General features: G+C 39.1%; 2 protein-coding genes and 1 long non-coding RNA gene across 10 annotated transcripts in view; 1 reads left to right on the forward strand and 2 right to left on the reverse strand.

The window, feature by feature from the left end:
- The window catches only part of LOC144006189 (uncharacterized), a 45,439-nt gene extending 43,738 nt beyond the window's left edge, over window positions 1-1,701 (reverse strand). For 5 of the 7 annotated variants that reach the window (XR_013279750.1, XR_013279754.1, XR_013279749.1 and 2 more), the window contains exons 1-2: window positions 1,173-1,502; window positions 24-270 (exon numbers count right to left, since the gene is read on the reverse strand). This is a non-coding gene — a long non-coding RNA (uncharacterized LOC144006189). Of the gene's footprint in view, window positions 1-23; window positions 271-1,172; window positions 1,503-1,534 lie in introns of those variants that run through there. The other 2 variants (XR_013279751.1, XR_013279752.1) reach the window with 2 other exon arrangements.
- Window positions 1,702-4,950: 3,249 nt separating this feature from the next.
- On the forward strand, window positions 4,951-9,115 carry LOC144006187 (heart- and neural crest derivatives-expressed protein 1-like). The gene is made up of 2 exons (XM_077504909.1): window positions 4,951-6,469; window positions 8,264-9,115. The coding sequence occupies exons 1-2, from the start codon at window positions 5,954-5,956 to the stop codon at window positions 8,363-8,365; spliced, it is 618 nt and encodes a 205-aa protein (XP_077361035.1). The 5' UTR covers window positions 4,951-5,953; the 3' UTR covers window positions 8,366-9,115.
- A 450-nt stretch (window positions 9,116-9,565) lies between these two features.
- sap30l (sap30-like) lies at window positions 9,566-16,790 on the reverse strand. Of its 2 annotated transcripts, XM_077505522.1 has the most exons (5): window positions 15,887-16,790; window positions 14,356-14,478; window positions 14,167-14,265; window positions 11,828-11,970; window positions 9,566-11,727 (listed from the first exon to the last, which is right to left on the reverse strand). In XM_077505522.1, exons 1-4 carry the CDS (start codon window positions 16,070-16,072, stop codon window positions 11,839-11,841), a joined length of 540 nt encoding a protein of 179 aa, XP_077361648.1. In that variant the 5' UTR covers window positions 16,073-16,790; the 3' UTR covers window positions 9,566-11,727; window positions 11,828-11,838. The 2 variants fall into 2 exon arrangements, with proteins under 2 accessions (XP_077361648.1, XP_077361647.1); XM_077505521.1 differs by having other exon boundaries at window positions 9,566-11,970; window positions 15,887-16,788.
- Between the last annotated feature and the right edge of the window lie 3,696 nt (window positions 16,791-20,486).

Here is a 20,486-nt window from a genome sequence, read left to right on the forward strand (position 1 = left end):
TAGATATGTACAAATATACGCACGCGTAAGAAGAGATGATTCGCGCCAGTGTTAGACATGCAGCATCAGTTGGGTTGGCTGGGGAGGGAGGGTGCGAGCTAGCCAGGAGTGGAGTGGAGTGGCTGCAGTAAAAGTAAACGGCCCGCTAAAGCTGCCAGATGAGCAGCAGTTCACAAAGCGCCAAGTTTCTCTTGAGGACGCCTTGAGAAGCCGTCAATCATGTCCATGGTCAATAAGAGGCTTGGGTCGACAAATTCTGTGCTTTCTTTTCTGTTCAAAATACAAAAAAATAAATGAATAAATATATTTTGGATTTTTTGTCATTTTGAAATTTCTATCACAATAATGGTAAAAATGCTGAATTTAAAAAAAAAGGTGATGTTTCTTTCTTTTCAGTGCAAGCAAAAAAGATGGATTTGAGGCAACTTGACTTTTCCTTTTTTTTTTCTCTTAATTTCAAAACTGACTGTCCTGATATGCTAGCAAGCCAACGACTGAAATTCAAGACATGGTAATGGCAAAAAAAAGCATGTATAACCTGCATTTTTTTGTACTTTTTTTTTTTTTTTAAATTTGCAAACAATGAAAATACATTTTCTTTGTGATTAAAGAAAAAGCTAAACAAACATGTTCTATGTCCAATAAAAAGCATGTGACTGCGTCTTTCTTCACTACACACAAAAAAACAACAACAAAAAAACAAGACTAATTTCCAAATAGAATCTACATACTTTGGAGTTATTCAAAGTTTTACATTTCAGGTTTTTGCCAATGACACAAAATGGAGCAGTTCACCCCAAAAACAAAATGCAACCTGCCCACAGATTTTTAACACGATTGTCTACAAACCGGCAGGAAGTTGCCTGCTAACTAACAAAACTGTCAATTTTTGGTCGCGTTAAGCAGTGAAGCATTCTACAACATTTTGATTTAACGTGACTAGTATCATTCATACTCATACATTTTTTTAGAATCACATTATTACACACGAAGTAGAAAACAGCCCACTACAAACATTTGTGAGTCTGCAAACGTTTGAAGCTAGCATAGCCCGTTTTTTTTCCCCCTGCAGGGTGGGTGACTCGCCCGCCGAGACTGTCAAAACGGCGCCACCGCTCGTCTCCACCAAACCCACTCGCCCGCCTTAACTAATATGATGGCAACGTTCTAACCTCTGAGGGAGACCGCCGCCATGACGTGACCGTCGTTTTATCCCCAGAACGGTGAGCTAGCCGCCGCCATGTCTAATTTAAAGCCGTTGGATTGAATTAGCCTAGCGTGCCGTACTGTAGCACACTTTGAATCAAGGGGCGATTTTTTTGTTTGTTTGTTTGGAGATGTAAAGTTGAGTGTAAGCACACCGAAGCGGCGTCTTTTGAAAAGTCGACGCGACGACACAAACAATTATGCAGAGAATTTATAACACGGCCAAGATGGCTGCTAGCGGCTTATTTAGGTCGTTTTCCCGTGGCGAATGGCGATGCAGCGAAAAAAAAAAAAGGGGGGGGGTGGCGGAGGGTGGTGCTCCACTCACCTCTTTCAGAACCTCAGCTGTCTGATATCAAATCCAAAAGAAGATCAAGAGAAGCGTTTTTTTTTTTTCTTCCGGGAAATGTCGTGACGTAATGGGATGGAGAATAAAAGATTGCGAGAAGCCGTTCGGGGAAAATGGCGAGATGCTTTTGGCGGTGGAGGTTTGGATTTCATGTCTGCGTAGTGGACGTCTTAATCAACAGTGTCAGGTTTGCTTTCTGGAGGCCGCATGGATTTCTTCAGACTGACAGCGGCGGAGAAACAGCGAGCCCGACCCATTGCCAAAAATATGAAAAAAATAAAATAAAAAATTGGCTTCCAAGGCAAAATCTTAGTTGTCAAAATATTCCAATTAAGAAAAATGCAGTCAGAAAAATATATTTTTTTAAATTTTCTGTTTTAGATAAAAAATCATAAAATTCGCAAGATGTTTAAATACGCGTAGTGTCAAAATAAACATTTACGTGACAAATTTGTTTTTCTGAGCAAAATATTTTTTATGTAATTACATTTAAATAAAAATTCATCTCAAAATTGTGTGATTTGGAGAAAAAAAACAAGTAAAATATTTTTAATCTGTTTCAGATTCCAAATCTGAAAATTTTGAAATGCATGTTTATCTTTGCATGTCAAACAAAAGGCATGCAGTGACAAATGTGCTCTTTGTTATTTTTTATGTAAAAAAAAATCTATATATATGTATTTCTGTATGTAATATTTTTTTCAAGAGCATTTCTCCTCATTTTTGGATATGTTAAAAAAAAAAAGAATCAGAAAAATAGATTAGGAATAGAAATAAATTTTATTTCTGTTCCAGATACAATATCTCAAACTTGCAACATTTTTGTTGGGCAGTATTAGTGAGCTTCATTTAGATAAAAGAAGTGCTTTGATGCCATCTTGTGGTATCTTGATTTTTCTGGAACTACGTTGAGGTACGCTGTGGCGCTTCGTTTAAAGAAAAGGAGTGCTTTGACGCCATCTCGTGGTATCTATTGGCAATTGTAACCCTTTTTCAATTACTTGCTTTTCACTTTTCCCAGCAGGGCTCGGTGGCCTGCAAATACATGTTTGTATGTCACAGTGAGGACGTTCAAAAAATGCATTTATTTTCATACAAAATTGATCCTAATTTTTCAAAGACTAAACTGTGCTAAATGCAGATGTTTTCACACAGCGAACGCAAGGCTAGCAAGTACGCTAGCATGAGCACTAACACTTACGAGTGACTGATTTTGCAGACATTTTACCAGTCATAAAAAGCACAACATCATCAAATTTAGCCAAAATAGCAAGCAGACGCGGCACTAGAAAGGTTGCGCTAACTTCATTAGCAAGCGATTATGGACAAATTATTGACATAAAAAAGAAAAACCAATGACAAAAATAACCTGTGGAGCTTTGCGGCCTTGGATTGAAGAAAGGCTTCGGTTTTTTTTTGTTCCTTTTGTGAACTTACACTAATCGGGAAATTAAAAAAAGAAAAGAAAGAAAACCATCTTGAGCGTATTTATTGAGGTGGTGGTACTGGAGTGAGTTGTTACGTTAACGGTGCGTTAAAGTGAAAGCAACACTGGAGGAGATCAAAGTGTTCAGCTCACAGCAGCACACACATGCATGCGCACACACTTTACTCACACCATTAACCAAATATTCGCCTTTTTTTTCTGAGCCGAAAAAAATATGATGCTGAAATGTTTTTGTGATATCACCAGCATGAAATGTTTTGAAATCACACTTTCATCAAATGAAATAAATCATACAAATGTGGGTGTCTTATATACTACAGTTACTTGCATAAGTATTATCCCCCCTTGAACTTTTTGACCTTTTGCCACATTTCAGGCTTTAAACAAAGATATAAAACTGTTGTTATTTTATTTTATTTGTTTTTATGAAGCATCAACACCAAGTGGGACACAATTGTTAAGTGGAATGAAAATGTTATGGTATTTTAAACTTTTTTTTTTAACTTTAAACTTTTGACCTTATTTTACTTTTATTAATATATTTTTTGTAATGCATGTTTTTTTTATTATTTGTAAACCCTTTTCATTAAAGCAATTTTGCTGAAAAAGCCTAAAAAAACCCAAAAACGAAGCTATTCTTGAACCATTTGGATTATCATAGTCATATGTTACCTTACTGTTTTTTTTATACATTTGATTAATATTAGTTATTAGCTATAATTTGTTTTTGTATGTTACTTTATTTTATTAATTCATAATACATCTCATGCATTATTTTATATGTAGGCTCCATTGATTTTTTTGAAAGATTTACATATAATTATGATTGCATTTATATATATATATATATATATATATATATATATATATATATATATATATATATATATATATTAAATGTTTTAAATGTATTAATAATTTGTTATTTAAAAATAGAATAACACGAATAAGTGACAAATTAAATATGGACCCAATAAATATTCTATTGTAAAATTAATAATCCATCCATGCTTTCATTTTCTTAACCGCTTATTCTTCACAAGGGTCGTGGGGGGTGCTGGAGCCTACCCCAGCTGGCTTCAGGCAGTAGGCGGGGGTACACCCTGAACTGGTTGCCAGACAAATAAATAATAATAATAATAATAATAAATAAATAACATATTTGTATGCACCGATTTGAAAGGCATGTTTTACTACTTTCCTGAGCAACATGAAGTTGTTAAATTGTTCTTGAAATGCCTCATCTGGCTGCAGGTGATGATGATGATAGCTGAAGAAGAAAAAAAAGAAGAAGAAGAGTTGCTGAGAAGCTGGCCATCAAGTGGTGACAGATGATTATTTAAAAGTGGCGCTGTGTAAACACAGTAAGGAAGCGCGAGCGTGCAGCTTTTATGGAATATGCACGAAAACAAAAAAAGACAGAGAAAAGAACACCCCACCTCCACCCGTGTGATTTATGATTGTATTTAGATAAGACGCGGCCCTAAATGGTTTGAAAATCGTCAAGGTCACGCCATGTAATGCGATCGTGTTGCTTTTTGCTTTTCTCCGCGACGGACAGAAAAGACGATAAGCAGCAGCAGACAATGCGCATGCGCAAACTCAACCTCCCAAATCACCTGAATCCATATTAACTCGTTAAGATGATAATGGGAAAAACATTATATAAATTCAGCATTTAGCCTAGAAATGGTGTCTAAAAATAATAAATAGATCACTTATCGCTCGTGATAGTGTGATCAAAATTAGTAAAAACAATGCAAAGTAATGTAATAAATACTAAACATTTAAGGTTATGAAATAAAAATGTGTAACAGGAAACAAAATCGAGGACAATCACAAACATTTGATGAATGTACATTTTGGGTGCAGTTGAACAATTCTCAAAGTGTAGTTTTACCACTCGTGGTAAATTGGCTCCCTCTAGTGGTACACAAAAGAATCACTGAATTAAACATCCGAAAAGTTATTTAGCGTTTCCTTTTTTACAGTACAATTGTTATGTACAGTTGCTGCATGTAATCATTTAACAACTGTTTGTTGTCACTTTTTTTATTGACGGTTATTTGTAATACATTTATTTTATAATACATATTTAAGTGAAGTTTTAATGTTCAACGCGTACAATATTATAGCATCTTAAGATGACGTCCTTGGTTTTGGTCATGAAGCTGGTACTTGGTGAGGGTATTTTATTTTATTTTTTTGTGTATTGCTCATTGGGTCACCGACGTGGTGCCAGGTGCAGCCCTGTTCTAAAAATAGCTTACCAGTGATTGGACATTGTGATTTTCTCAATATTAGTTGTAATTTTGAAAATGTAAACAGTGCATAGATTTATAAAAATTTAGATATTGTGACAAACACTAAATTAGCTTGTTCACATATAAGTGGATATAATTGATTTGTAATAATAAAATAATATTGGGTATATGTGATCAAATGTAAGATTTCCGACGTGTTTATCAAACTGGTAGCCAAGTTCCCGAGAAGTAGCTCTTTAACTTTCAAAAAGGTTGCTGACCTTTGGTGGAAAAAAAAAAAAAGTGTTGTGGGCAAATCAATCATCGAAGGTCCGAAATACATTTTCATCATCAAAACCAGACGACGATGACGTCTTCACCGAAGCGGCACGGAAGGACAAACTAACTCCTCCCACTCCCTCCTCAACTCTCCACCCCATTGGCCGCCTCCGACACGCGCTCTCCTTATAAACACCTGGCAGGCCTCGCACCTTCGCCCGGGTCAAATTTCTTCCGTCAACCGGTGGAGCCTCACCAATGTCAAAAGTGGAACTTTTGTGGAATTATATCTGTTGTTTTGAGTATTTTTTAAATTTGATTTAAAATGCGCCATGTTGGGAAAATCCCCGAGCGGTGAATGACTGGCGGAAGAGGGCGAGAAGAAGCGAGACGCCAACCGAGAGGAGCAGCAGCGGCAGCCGGGCCAGGATGAACCTGATCGGCGGCTATCAGCACCATCACCACCACCACCACCACCACCTCATGCACGAAGCCTTCCCGTTCGTGCAGCGCTGCCACCAGGACGCGCCGCCCTACTTCCAGAGTTGGGTGCTCAACCACGGCGAGGTGCCTCCGGACTTCCAGATCCAGGCGCCCTACGCGGCCGGCGCGGAGCTGACGCCGGCCGCCGCCGCCGCCTCGCAGCAGCACGAGCACGCCCGCCTGGAGGGCCTGCAGGGCGGCATGGCCAAACGGCGGGCGTCGGGGCCCAAGAAGGAGCGCCGGCGGACGGAGAGCATCAACACGGCGTTCGCCGAGCTGCGCGAGTGCATCCCCAACGTGCCCGCCGACACCAAACTGTCCAAAATCAAGACGCTGCGACTGGCCACGAGTTACATCGCCTACCTGATGGACGTGCTGGCCAAGGACGCCGGAGAGACGGAAGGCTTCAAGGCCGAAATTAAGACATTCGACAATCGGGATCTGAAAAGGAAAAGGGAGATGGTGAGTGCATGTGGACGATAATTGCAAGCACGTAACATTACAATTTCGGTAAATTAGCTGCTTTCACTTTGCTTTTCATCCGACAATTTTGAACAGGAGTCAAAACACGTTTTTAATTTGGGATCTAAAAAGGAAAACAAGTTTGGAAGTTTACATTCTAATGGAAACAGCAGCACGTATATTGCATTCCAGAGTCCGTATTATTATTATTTTTTTTACAGAGGTTTGCATTAAATTGACGAGTTTTTAAAGGGAACTAAAAAAAAAAAAAAAAATCACTTCACATACCAAAAGTGAAGTGTTAAGTTCGGACCTTTTGCATGCGCGCCACAGAATGTATATTAGAAATTAGAAAGTTTTTAAGGTAGGTTGGCTTTAAATCTGCTAACTTCGACTACAGGACTTTTATTTTATTATTGTTTTTATTTAGTATCTTTAAACCCCAAAAAAGAAAAAGAAATGGTCGTTACAAATATAAAATGTAACTTGTAGCAATTGATATTCTATAAACGGAGATGTTTTGAATAGAAGTTTGCGTTTAAATTAGCTGATTATAAATGGGAGTCAGGTATTTAAAAATTATACTCGACAATATAGTCTGATAAAGAAAATGTCAATGTTACATGGCCCATTCGGAAAAAAATTAGCGAATATTTAGACTTTATTTTATTGTGATTTACGTTAAATTGGCTCATTTTTAAATGGGAGTCTAAAACATTTATTTGAAAACCGTGAATTTTAAAGGAACTAATTGTAATATGAAAAGATAAACGTGAGATCAAAGTGTAAGGTTTAAATCAAGTTTATGGCAAGTAAATCCATTTTGATATTCTGTCATTAGCAGCCTTTAAACGTAAGTTGTCAACAAATATCTAATGCAGTCTGGTAATTAAAAATCTGGTATGTGGAAAAAAGAGAACCTAAATTTGGACTTTAATCAAATTGATGTCAGCTTTTCTTTATATTGTGAGTGTTGGTTTATATTGGCGATGCTTTATTCTTGGGAGTCTGGTCTTTAAAAAAAAATAAAAAATGTAGTTCAACATTGGATATTCCAAAGGAAAAAAATTTTTTTTTTAAATCCGGGATCTGAAAATGAGAAATTTGCCAGCTGGACGTCTACATGCGCCTGCAGTGAGGAAAACAGTTGTGAGAAACTTTATTTTATTTAATTACGATTATTTTCAGCTTTTTGAGAGAGGGCTTTCTTTAAACTCAGCAGATTTGGAAATGATACTTTCATTTAAAAAAAAAAAAAAAAAAATAGACTTGGACAAACTGGTTCACATGCTCCATTCTGGGGAAAATAATTACATTTAATGCATATTCTGCAGTTTTTTAATTGATGTTAGCTTTAAATGAGTTTTACCTTTGTAATCGTATCGTTAATAATGCACGTGCAAAATACAGCGATTCTTCTAATGTATTTTGTTGACGTTCTGGAAATTCTAAATATTTGAAATGGTAATATTTCAAAAGGTTTTGGTCAAGAACGAATGTAGATAACGCGATGTAATCAGTGCGTATAAATCTTTCCATTTCTACGGCATGTTTATTTTAAAACGACACATAGAATACTTAAAGTTCGATATTTTAGTTCATATTAAAAGTCACGTGTGAAAATAGCATATAGTCAAAATGAGTATTTCTAAAGCTATACTGTATGATTTTTTTTTTAAGTAACATTTGAAGTCTTATTGCATATTTCCAATGTGGAAACAAAACCATATACGCAGAATACATTTTTCAATTTCTTTTTTTTTTTCTTTTTTTTTTTTTGTGTGGTTGGTACAGCATGAAGGTCCGCCACAGCAGGACTCGTTCGGTACCGAGAAGAAGGTGAAGGGTCGGACCGGATGGCCGCAGCAGGTTTGGGCTCTGGAGCTCAACCAATGACACCCCCTCCCCAAAAGAATCCCCTCGACGAGCACCCCCCCCAAACCACTTGTAAGGCTGTACGTGAACGCATCATCCGTCTAATAAAGGAGAAGGACATGCTCATATTATCTCCTGCCGTTTGTTGAAGAAATGTGGAATATTGTATTTATCCCTCCGTCTTGTTGTGCAAACATCACACGAAAAAAACTTTTAAATTATGTTTTGGGGGGAAAAGAAAGAAAGAAAGACATTTAAATTATTCTTTCATTTGATGGCAAGTTTTGAAATTGCAACACGTGTACTGTCTTTTTCTTTTTCAATTTTATTTGAGGATATAGTTGATTATCTTTTAATTTACTTTTGTGTTTGGTGTTTGCATTGGCACATTTTATTTTTTGGTCTACTGTTGGTCATTGTGAGAGCGAATGGAAGTCATTTCATATTGGTAAACAAAAAATCTAAAGGAAGATACGTGACATTTGTGGTAATTTCCACGAAGTGTGACGCCATACTCAGGCAAAAGACGTAAATATGTTGACTTTTTTTTTTTTTTGGTATTGTTTTTATGTAATAAGAATCTACCTCAACGTGCTCACTGTCCGCTTGAATCGACACACTCGAATGTTGTTCACTTTCAACGCAGCTTGACACACTCGCAAACGACAAGAAAAGCAACGATTTCAAGTGTTTATTTGTGCAAAATGTGGATGGAAATGTACATTAGACGTGAAGCTATATAATAAATTGAAATTTTATGACGCCCCGCCATTTTGTGACGTATTTCATTTGACCCATCCATCCATTTTTGGCTCAACAAATCGTTACATTATGACATTACTTTAGAAAATAACCTTGCCGATTGTTGGATTTAAGTTAATTTTTCGGTTGGCTTCGTTTTTTTTTTTTTTTTTTAAAGTGCTCTTAATGGTGCTTATTGTTGATGTATATTTTTTTAAATCTGTAAACATTCACCACCGTGTTTGCAGAACAATACTGATGGCTGCCATCCAGTGGTTACTGCTAGTGAAGTGTGTTTGCTGTAAAACTGAATTGAAGTAAAACAACTTACCGTCTCCTGAGAATCCGACAAATGACGTGACAAGAATTGTTTGCCGATCAATACTGTCACCTAGTGGCGTGCTTTAGGAACTGCTGGAGTTCACAAGTTCATTTCTGAACAATAAAAAGGTACATCAAGTAAACGTACTCACTCACACATAGACCTGTACATTTATTTCATTTCATTAGGAGGAGCAATAATCAGCCATATTTAAATACAAGTGTCATTCCTAATACGAAGATAATAGGTTAATGCGGCCGTTGTCGCCTACGTGTGAATAAAGACTGATGTGGTCCTTGAGAGTAACTGGCCTGTAGGTCTCCCTCCTCCAGCACAGCTGACTCAAATTCAGCAAGCTCTCTAGAAGCCCAATAACGAACCTGTTAATCGAATCACGTGTGTTGGTGGAGGGAGGTAGATATCGCAAAAGCAAGGATTAGTGGCTCTCGAGGACCAGCTGGTTAACCCCTGACCTTCTACGCGATGCGAACAAAAGCTACCAGCAAAACTGAAAACGTGGGCAAGAAAAAAAAAACGAAAAAAAAAAAAACCCAATCCCAAATAAAAGCCATCAAGCGTGTACAAGGATCAATGCGATGAAAAACACCCAAGTGTTGGATTTAGCGTAACAAAGGACTGGCCGCTGAAGTTTTGCCGTTGCAGAAAAAAAAAACAAAGAAAGAAAGAGCTAGCTTCAGCTAGCTACCAATTTCATTTGATGACATTCGTGGCGCCCTCTGCTGACAAACGGGTGTATTTAACCTCCTGTTAACGTTGGTTTCTCAGGACGAGCAATCCTGTTCCCTGGGTCAATTTCACCCATCCATCCATTGTTGGAATTGAATGCATACACAAAATAAAGGAAAAATACATCTCATAGGCTAGTAGCGCCCTCTGCTGACAGAAATGGTCATTGGGATTTAGAGGGCAGAAAGTATTCAAACACTGGCTGGAGCTTTTCACGTTTCATTGTCAACAATTTGTTCCGTTTTTAATTAAAAAACAAAACAAAACAAACAAACAAAAAAAAAACATTAAAAGTGATCCCGGGTCAATCTGACCCATTATCCAAAATGTATCAGAAACAGGGAAACAATTTCCCCAAAACATGTACTTAACCCAATAAACGTACAAGTTAAAAATAAAACAAAACAAAACAAAGACATGTACAATGGGTCAATTTGACCCATAACAGGAGGGTTAACCCTTTCTGTACAAGGCTTTTAAAACCTTCCTGCTATGTTCCTGCGTCAATTTGAGCCGTTAGCCAAGATGTGTCAGCAGGGGTGGGGGAGTGGCACAATATGTATTGAATACATTCCACTTACTAGATTTAAAAAAAAAATCAAAAACAAAACAACCCAGACATTTTAAAATGGGTCAATTTGACCCGCAACATATAGGTTACACATTGGGCAAAGACAAGTTTAGCAAGTTAGTGCTCACAAATGGATGAACCCTTTCTGTACAGTGCTTTTAAAACCCTCTGCTATCAACATTTCTCAGGAACAAGATGTTGCTGGGTTAATTCGACCCATTAGACAAAATCGGTCAGCAATGGGAAAATAAAAACAAATCATGGAATGGATCCACTACACTTACTAGATAAAAGCAAAACAAAATCCTGACATTTTAAAATGGATCAAATCGACCCGCAACATACAGTTAAAGACTGGGCCAAGACTTTTTAGCCTGTTAGTAACAACAATTAACACTAAGAAATTCTATACAGGCTTTTATGTAACCTTCCTGTTTGTTTTGAAGGTTCAAGGGTCAATTTGACCCGTTACCACAAAAAACTGTCAGAAATGAATAAAAAAAAAAATCCCAATAAGGATGGCTTATAGCTAATAATTAGTTGTATTGCTCAAATTTTCCAATCATACTGTAGTTGTTCACACACATTAAGCCAGCGCACTTAATACTTTTATTTTAAAACGGGTCAATTTGACCTGCAAAATGAGAAGAGGGTTAAACACCGGGCCAAGAGCTTTTAGCGTGTCAGTGCTGACAATTAGCACTTTAAATTTCTGCCTGCATCTTGGTGGGGGGAAAAAAAAAAAAAAAAAAAAAAAAAAAAAGACCACATGCAAAATGTCAGCAGTCCAGTCCAGGTCCTGAAGGTCCAAACCAGTCTTTTTTGTTTTTTAAGTACATGATGTTGGCTTTCCTGACAAGGTCAAATTTCATTTCTGTTGGCGGGAGAGTGAGTCTTTTCCCATCAGGTTTTCCCTCATTCGTCCCGTCAGACGCAGTAACAGTCGACAAGTCGCAAACGTTTGGGACAGGGAACAACTCGATCGTTCATGGACGGTTGCGACTGTGTTTGGAAAAAATAAAAAATAAATCCTCAACGAAGCGGTTGTGGGAAGATCCAGTTTTTGGTTGTTCCGTGATGTCTCGTCACGTTTGTTGCTTACATGTTTTGTTTTTAGTCGAGCGGTTTGCTGCCACCGTCGCCCTTCTGGTCCAAGCGGCTCTTGCTGCTCTTCACCATGTAAATAAAGTAGGTCAGCGTTTCCTTCTCGTTCACCGGAATGTTCCTGAAGTGACGGCTCACCGTCTGCGGACGCACACGACAAGCATTCGACAGTCACAAGCACGCTCCCTTGTCGACAAAAATATTGCCCCTTTCACACAGACAGCCTGGAAAATAATTGATTACTCACGTTCAGTTACCTAATTAATCACTTCCAGTCGTGGTGGCAGGGAAACGTCACACCCTTCAAATGCCAAAAACTTGATGGGTTGACGTTGACCCTCTAATGACCTCCCCAACTCAAATTTAGTACGGTACGTCGGCACAGCAGAAAGACGGAAAAATGCCGGCTTTTGTTTAGGTGTTCCAACAGGGAAAAGTCACAAAAATTCAAAATTTTTCCTCAGGTGATAAAACTCACATTTTCTAATTTTTCACATTTGATTAAACTACACAGAGTATGCAACTAATCTGGGCCCGGTTGTTCAATTCTCGGTTATTTTAACTACTGTTTAACCCCTAACCGCCGGTTAAATTCTTAACCCGCCGTTAACTAACCGGCCGCTAAATATGCATTGTTCAAAACATAGTTAGTCACGCCGTTTGTTAACGGCACCGTCAAAGTTAACCGTGTGGTTTACGTCACCGGTGAGCACCAATATATCCCACAATTCCTCTTTTTACTTCCGGGTCCGCGAAAGCAATGGATACTATCCAAATGACCCCTGGCACTCGCCGGAAAAAAAAAAAGAAGCCGGAAGTTTTCTGCTGACAAAGAAAATGTTACACAACCAAAAGGTTGAAGTGATTTAGGAGTTTTGTGACATTATTTATTTATTTTTAATTCATCAAAATTTATTTTTGTTTTCTCTCTGTCCATTTTTAGAACTTGTTTAAAAAAAACAACACATTTTTATTCTTTCTTTTGACTCAGCATGAGACTTGGAATTTTATTACTGCTAAGAGGTAACGTGTTCTTAACTTGTCATCAGAATAATCACTAATGTCAAAGTCAAGCCCTCGATAGACTCTCTTTTTCTTGCACTCAGTGGGCATCATGAAGGCAGCATTAGCCACAAACACAGAGTTAACCACACGGTTAAAAAGCTAGAGGCGGTCCTTAGGTGTGTTCACTTTAACAGAAAGTTAACAGCTGGTTAAAGTTAGAGTTTTGAACAACCGGGCCCTGGATTTTGGCCTGTTTTACTGCCACTTGTCCGGAAAACTCCCCGGTCCACTTTGTCTACAGCAGCAGTGTGAAAGGGGTCCAATTGCTGCTCATCAGTGACTAATCTTTATCGGTTGTAGGCCAGTGGACAAATTTTTTTTAAAAAAAATCATTTGCTCCCAAAACCGTATAAATACGTTCTTTCAAATATTACCACGCTACCAAAGACGGATTTATACATTTTTTTATGCTAGAGCGTACAGAAGGCTTTGATGCAGCCTCTGTACTGAAGAGAATGCTTGAAGCAATGGTAATGATTACAAAAACGGCCAGCAGGTGGCAGCAGAATATAAGAGATCAACCAGGGCCATGTGGCAAAAAGCTCTTTTCCACACTGTTTTAAACATGTGAATAATGATGAAACTTTGCTTTAATCCAATACTAATTGCTGCAAAACAGAAACAGATAGAATATACTTTTTTTTTCCTGATGAAAGAAAAGACTATAATCTTTCTTTTGGTAGGTTTCATGTTTTTTTTTTTTTTTTTTTTTTATAGCAATAGAAATTCCAGTAAAACAGCCAGGAGTGAAAAGGGGTTGCTTCTGTGAAAATGGCTGCCAGTGAATGAGTTAAAGATGCTGCTTGAGAAACATTTCTGACATTTGCTTGCGAACGTAAGAGGAACCGCCCCAAGCTTAGCGGACAAAGCTTCGCTTTAAAAAACAAAACGTAAACAAAGCTCAGTGTGGCTAAGCGCTATGGGGGACACTGGCACAGCTGTGGGCTGTTGTCGGCCGGCGCGTTATTAATGACGTGCGTGGCTCGTTAAAACCACATCCCCAGACCCTGCCGAGTCTGGGGAAACGTTCAACTTGTTGGCCGCTGCCATTCATCTCCTGCCGCTTGGCTGCTATACAGGACGTTTGCACCTGCCAATGCGGCAAATTAGTCCAACAATCGCTCGGTGAGCAATTACGGCCGAGCGGGAGCATCGACACCGCGTACGGCAAAGTCAATGACGACACGGAAAAATACACTCTTTGTCACACATATTTGCGCTTGCCCAGTAGCATGCCGGCGAAATTTGCGCTGGTGAATTTTCTGCGCTCACCTCGGCCAGCTGGGCCTTGTTGAGGCCGGGCCTGGTCTGCAGCTTGTAGTGTCGCTTGTAGCGCCGCAACGTGTTCACCTGCAGCTGGAACAGGTCCACCTGGGAAGACGTCCAAAGTATTCACACCCTCACAGTACGGCGTGAATTGATTTGACTCAAGTAACGAGCCTCGCAAGGTGAAGATTTTACCTCTGGCACCTCCACGTCATGATCCGGGGACTCGCCGCCGTCGTCGCTCGTCTTCCTCTTCCTCTTGTTGCGCACGCTCTGGATGAAGTTCTTGTGGAAGTCACAAATGTACAAGTGGCGTACCTACAAAAAAAAAAAGAAAAAAAAAGAGGTCAAGTTTACAGTGGTGAAACATTGCCGAGCAGCTGTGTAACAGAAACTTTCTCTGCTGACTAATCCGCACATTAATCCCAGTGGGTATCTGGAGTGTATCAGCGCTTTAAAAAAAAAACAAAAAACAAAAAAAACATCTACACGTGTCTTGTTGAGGATTTAACTAACAAGCTCACCAAGAAGGAAATCCACATGACAGATGCATGTGAACTTTCCATGAGGTCGCTGGTGCCCACTGGAATGTTCCTTTCAACCGGTCCTCTCGTGACCTTCATGGTGTGCATGCGCGCCATTTTGTCAACAAGGCTCGTGATGGAGGACATGTTTTTGAAAAGTTGGCAGGTCTTGAAAGCATTGAACGGAATATTTCATTACACGTTTCTGAGACTAACTTAAAAACAACTTGTCTACAAGTTTGTGTTTATGAGTTTCAAACAGTCTTGTCACAACATTGTTGTGTGTTACAAAAACAGATTTTGTGCAAAGGCTCCTGAAATCTATCCATATTTGGATGGCAAAACACTGCTGCCATTTTAAAAACAAACCAAAAATGACTCAGTTTGTAGTCATTTAAAGTGAAAAACAAACTTGTGTAAACAGACTTCTATGTTTTGTTTGTGTATTCAGGCTCTAAAAAGACTACAACATTCTACGAGTAGTAAAGTTGGTCATATAGACAATGAACAATAAAACTAGATGGAACATAAATTAGTGAGAAGAGCTTTAAAAAAAAAAAAAAAAAAAAAAAAAAACTAATTTTGTTGCGTGTAGTATGTAGTATCAGCCACACGTGACCGAGATAATTACCATATAGATATTAGTCAAGAGTCCGTCAGACCGTTGTAACAGAGATAATCCGGTCATTTTTCAAAATAAAATATATATTTTTATCGGACTAATTATTAAACCGGAACTACAGTAAGTTTTTTTTTTTTTTATTCTTTCAACTGTACAGCCCACCGCGGCCCTTTCCAAAGTATCCCAGTGGTTGGTGATCGCTCAATTACAGTTTCAGTGGTATATTCCCACAAAATATCCTCGCCAGATAGTTGGACAAAGTAGACTTGGAAAAGCTAAAGCGGCTAACGTTAGCACAGCTGTCTACACAGGCTCGTTACGACGCCAGACAGCGACAAAGCACACAAAAAAAAACAACTTTTCGATACAAACAAAGACCAACTAAGCTCGCTTAAATTAAAAAAAAAAGTACACAAACATAACTCCAACCATAAAGCTAAGTATCCTAAGAATTTCCGAAGTAGCTTAGCATACGCTGTGAATCAACCGGCTAACATCCAGTTGTCGTCTCGTGGAGAAGCCACAGAACGCACCCGTGTTGTTTCTTGCCCCCCACTCTCTCTTGTTCAATGTCACTCACGCTCTTGTCGATGTCCAGCTTGAGCTTCTTCTGCGAAATGCTCTTCTGGATCCGCTTGCTGAAGGAGGCGTTGCCGGCGGAGCGGCCGCAACGCTCGCCGTCCTCGATCAGGCAGCAGCTCTGGCCGTAGAGGGGCGGCGCGGGCGGCCCGTCGTGGCTGTCCTCCTCGGTACTGAAGCCATTCATCCTGCAGGGAACCACTCCTTGTGGGGAGGTTCGCGATCAAAACAATTCAACAGACACCGCTAAATCCCTTTCGAATGTGCTCGTCCGATGAGCTAGTCGGGTTTAGGATGGTGTTTCCAAAAAATGTGGCGTTTCAAAGCCGAATTTTTCCGAAGCATGTGGAAAACATGTTCCAGTCTGTCGCCATTCCAAGCCAACCGTGGCCGGCCGATCGTGTGCTAGCTCCGGCTAGTTAGCAGAGGCGCAAGGTTGGGACTGGATATTCCGAAGAGAGTCCACGTTTCGCGTATGACAGCAATCGCGACCGACTGCGGGCTGGCGAAAGATAAAACTCGACGGTAGCAACGACTTTTTTCGTGGTTTAAAATAAATATGATCTTTAAATCGCAACAATCGCGTTTTTACAATGGACGCGCTTGAGTGTCAGTAACGGAAGTTTCCATCCCTCGCCACGATTGGTCAGTTTTTAGATGAAGGCGGACTTAGCGAGGAAATGCCGCAATGTGATTGGCTATGAGGACCGTCGGTCTCAGCTCGGCACCTCCCCGTGCATTACTCCGGTGTTTTCCACACGGCTCGTAAAGGTTTCGTTGTGGGAAGCGCGAGTGACATTCAACTCCACATTTGACCAATTTCGAGCCAGTTTTCGACCCGTTAGATGCATAAACATGCAAGGTTAATCGCTTATGGTGCCTGAACGCGTCATGAAAATTTATAGAGAAACTATTAAACAATATATGTTAAGTGAGATTAACTCAGCTACGCCGATCACTCTGATTAAAGTCCATTTACTATTCGACCCCCTCGATTGTTCTTAAACAATTGCGTGCATTTATTAATATCATTTAATAAAGATATACATTGCGTTAGACGCATGCTTTCTGTCTGTTGACATCACCATGTTGTGAGTCCATCATTAACCACACAGGGGGCGCCAGAGTCTACTAAATAAAATAGGGACGCTCAACGTAAAAAAAGAAAAAAGAAAAAAAAGTTTTAAGCATTTTCAAGTGATTGCTTTGTTACATTCACTTGACTTCATTTTGACAATTAAAAAAACAACTAAAAACCAAGCACTTGATATATTTAAAAAAACAAACTAACAAACAAACAAAAAACTAAAAACCAAGTACTAGATAGAAGTAAAATATAGCCAGTTTTAAACCCCTGCTTATTATGCAAAGCCATCTTTATTACAACACTTAATGATTCTCTTTTGCTTGTTATAATTTGTCTGGTGCTTGGTACCAATTCACGCTCAGAGGATGTGGAAGGTTCAAGCAGAGGACACCATTAAAACAAAAGTAACACAGCAGCAAAGCAAATTGGATTATTGTCTTGATGAGGCCAATAAAAGTTGTAATGGAGCTTAAAGATGTGATGAGACTGTCAAAAAGAAATGCTGTTAGGATGGATTGACAGTAGATGTGAAGTAACTTTTTGGTCGAATTTTCTAGGTGCTTTTTATGATTGTGGACATACCTCCTAAGAGTTTACATCATGATGGTGCTTCAAGGCTTGAAGAGGGTTTAGTGGATGGATTTTGAACAGGAAACGTTAGAAGTAACATTGTTGATCGTCATCGAACCTTGGTAGTCGCCCATCTGTCTAGTATACTTGCTTCCAGTTTAGGTGAATTTCCAAATTGTAGTTTGTCAAAGTACATGTGCTGGAATTTACCAGAAATGGAGGTTTGTAAACCAAAATGGCTGACTTCCTGCTCCATTTCGGGCAGACTTTGTCATCCTCCCTGTTGACATGTCTTGCTTGAGAGTTTTTCAAGTGTCCTGTCATGAGAGACATGTCCCCCAAATTTCGTATTATTTGGTTGGTAATTAACCGGTTTTGAGGATAGTTTTTTGTAACTCTCCATGGGGCTTACAAAAATTAGAGCGTTTGTAAACATGTCGTGTTGGATAAAAAAAAAAAAAAAATCAGCCCGTCAGTTCCACTGATTAACACAAACTTACTGCTCTGGTTGAGTAACTTAATGTCATTTAACCACCACAACACTAGATGGCAGTGGTGTTTTTATGTGGTGATGTGCCACTTGACCCAGTTTACACCCCAATATTAAAAACACATAATGCTCCAAGATATGGATCCTAAAAGTCACCAGAAAGTCTTGGGGGGGAGAAAAAGAGTCATGAATCATTTTCTCTTCTTCGTTGGTATTCATATAAACAGAAAGGGTTGAATGTGGGTTCATCTTAAGGGCGACCTTAAATCTCAGGCTGACGTTAATGTGAAAGCGCCGGGAATATAACTGCCGTCAAAGCCCCCCGAGGGAATAAATATTTAGGGAAGTGCGAATTTATGATGCCGTTAAATCAGTGACATAACAAGCCGGACTTCCTGCCTCTGGATTGGATCCTCTTTCTGCAGGATGTTTTCAAAATGCAGCTTTTTTTTTGTTTTTGCCTTCATTGTCCGGGTGACAACGTGGCCCTCGAAACGCACTAAGCGCAAATGGAGCTGCTGCTTTGTGCACTACAAACAGTCAAAAGAAACGCGGCGGAATGCAAAATGAGATTTTTCTGGAGGTTAAATGATGAAAGTGTGAAAGTCAATTGCAATAAAATACCCGTTAGTCATTTGTAGACCAGGAAGAAGAAAAAAATCATTTCATCTCCACACATAGAAGGCAAATGTGGAAATGTGTTTCTTGCAACAATTAACAACTATACTTTAGAGTGGCCAATGACTGAATAGAACATTTTCATCAATTGGTCAGACATATTTAATCCCTACTTTAACAGTTACCAATAACTAAGACGTTTTCTGCATTGGTCATATACAACAAACTAGCCATTTTTGTAGAGGGACCAACGACTGTTGAATATTTTTATTAATTGGCCAGATAGGTTAATAGACAGAGAGATTAAATAAAATATCTTCACCAAGTCCAAAATGGAGAAGCAATGAAAAACAGTATTCAATTCCTATTGATTAAGTAAAACATTTACATATTTACTTACTACACTGATTATTTTTTTTTCCTGTGATAGTGACAATAAAATTTCCTTCTGTATTATTCCATTAAATCTTTAATCCCATCTCGTGATCAATATGATGTCACGTTCCAAGCTCCATCCAACAAAAATCAAGCACGGGAGCCCCCTGAGGCCCAAGTGTGCGTTTTATTACCATCTGCTGGTCAAATGTGAGCACTGCGATGTGAATCAAGAATCAATCAGCTTTATAGTCGTGTAATATTGTCGGGTGTTTATGGGGATTTATCTGTGTCGCTACTAGTTGGACAGGCGTGACAATGTATTTAAAGTCGAGCGCATGAAGCCTCCTGTGCAATAAATGACGGCCATAAAAAAAAATAAAAAAAGACAATGGAAGCATAAAGTGATGGATATAAAGATGAATTGCAATATTTACTTGTGTAGCGTGGAAACGAAAAGCGTCACGTGCGGTGTAAAGGGGCCGACGGGTTTGCTACGTCGAAGGTTGAAATCGTTCATCAGATGAAAGGTGTCTTTATTGTCTTCATTTGAGTGGGTTGGGTGATGGGGGGGTCTCCATCGGTCAATGTGTCCGGTCGAAAGGCGAAATGAGCGATTGATTTTGGCCGCTCTGTGATAGCAGTTAGTCATTGGTGATCAATGACCCAACACGAGCTTGGACACGTTACGTCTTTTCAAGTCCGCCGAACCTCCATCATCATTTTTCACCGCGTCAAATGGAACGGAAATGCACTTGCAAGGCTTTTCCTGTCCATTCTGGACAATGGAGAGTAATGAACGTCCACTGGGCCAGAAGCAAGTCCAGAGTTGGCTTGGAGTGCTTCGTCCTTCAGTACTTACTGACCTAGATTACCAACCACAAGCCCCGTCAAACGGACATGAAGAGCACACATTGTCTCAGAGTTGCCTTCAAAAAGCTGGGAAATCGATAATTGCAATGACGATCAACACAAATTAGCCAGTCGTTTTCCAAAATGGTCACATACAATTAAGCACAGCTATTTTAGAGTGACCAGTGATTAGAACAAATTCGGCAATGGTCAAATAAAATAAATGACTATTATTTTAGAGTGGCCAATGACATTTTTTTGGTAGTGGTCTACAGAGTGGCAAATGAGTCAATGACTACAATTTTCCTGTGTTGGTTATATCCAATTCATCACTACTTTTTTTCATTTTTAAAGTGGCCAATGTGTAGAATATTGCCACATGGTCATATTCAATTTGTCACTATTGTTTTAGAGTCGCCAATGACCATCTCATGTTTTTGTATTGGTTTTTAAAGTAGTCAAAGACTAGAATGTTTCCCGCAATGGGCATATCCAATTCATCACTACTTTTTTTAGTTTTAAAGTTGCCAATGCCAAATATCGCCACATGGTCATATTAAATTTGTCACTACTATTTTAGATTAGCCAATGACTGTCTCATTTTTTTTG

Source organism: Festucalex cinctus, chromosome 18 (genome assembly GCF_051991245.1).
Source record: "Festucalex cinctus isolate MCC-2025b chromosome 18, RoL_Fcin_1.0, whole genome shotgun sequence".
Lineage (NCBI taxonomy): Eukaryota > Metazoa > Chordata > Actinopteri > Syngnathiformes > Syngnathidae > Festucalex > Festucalex cinctus.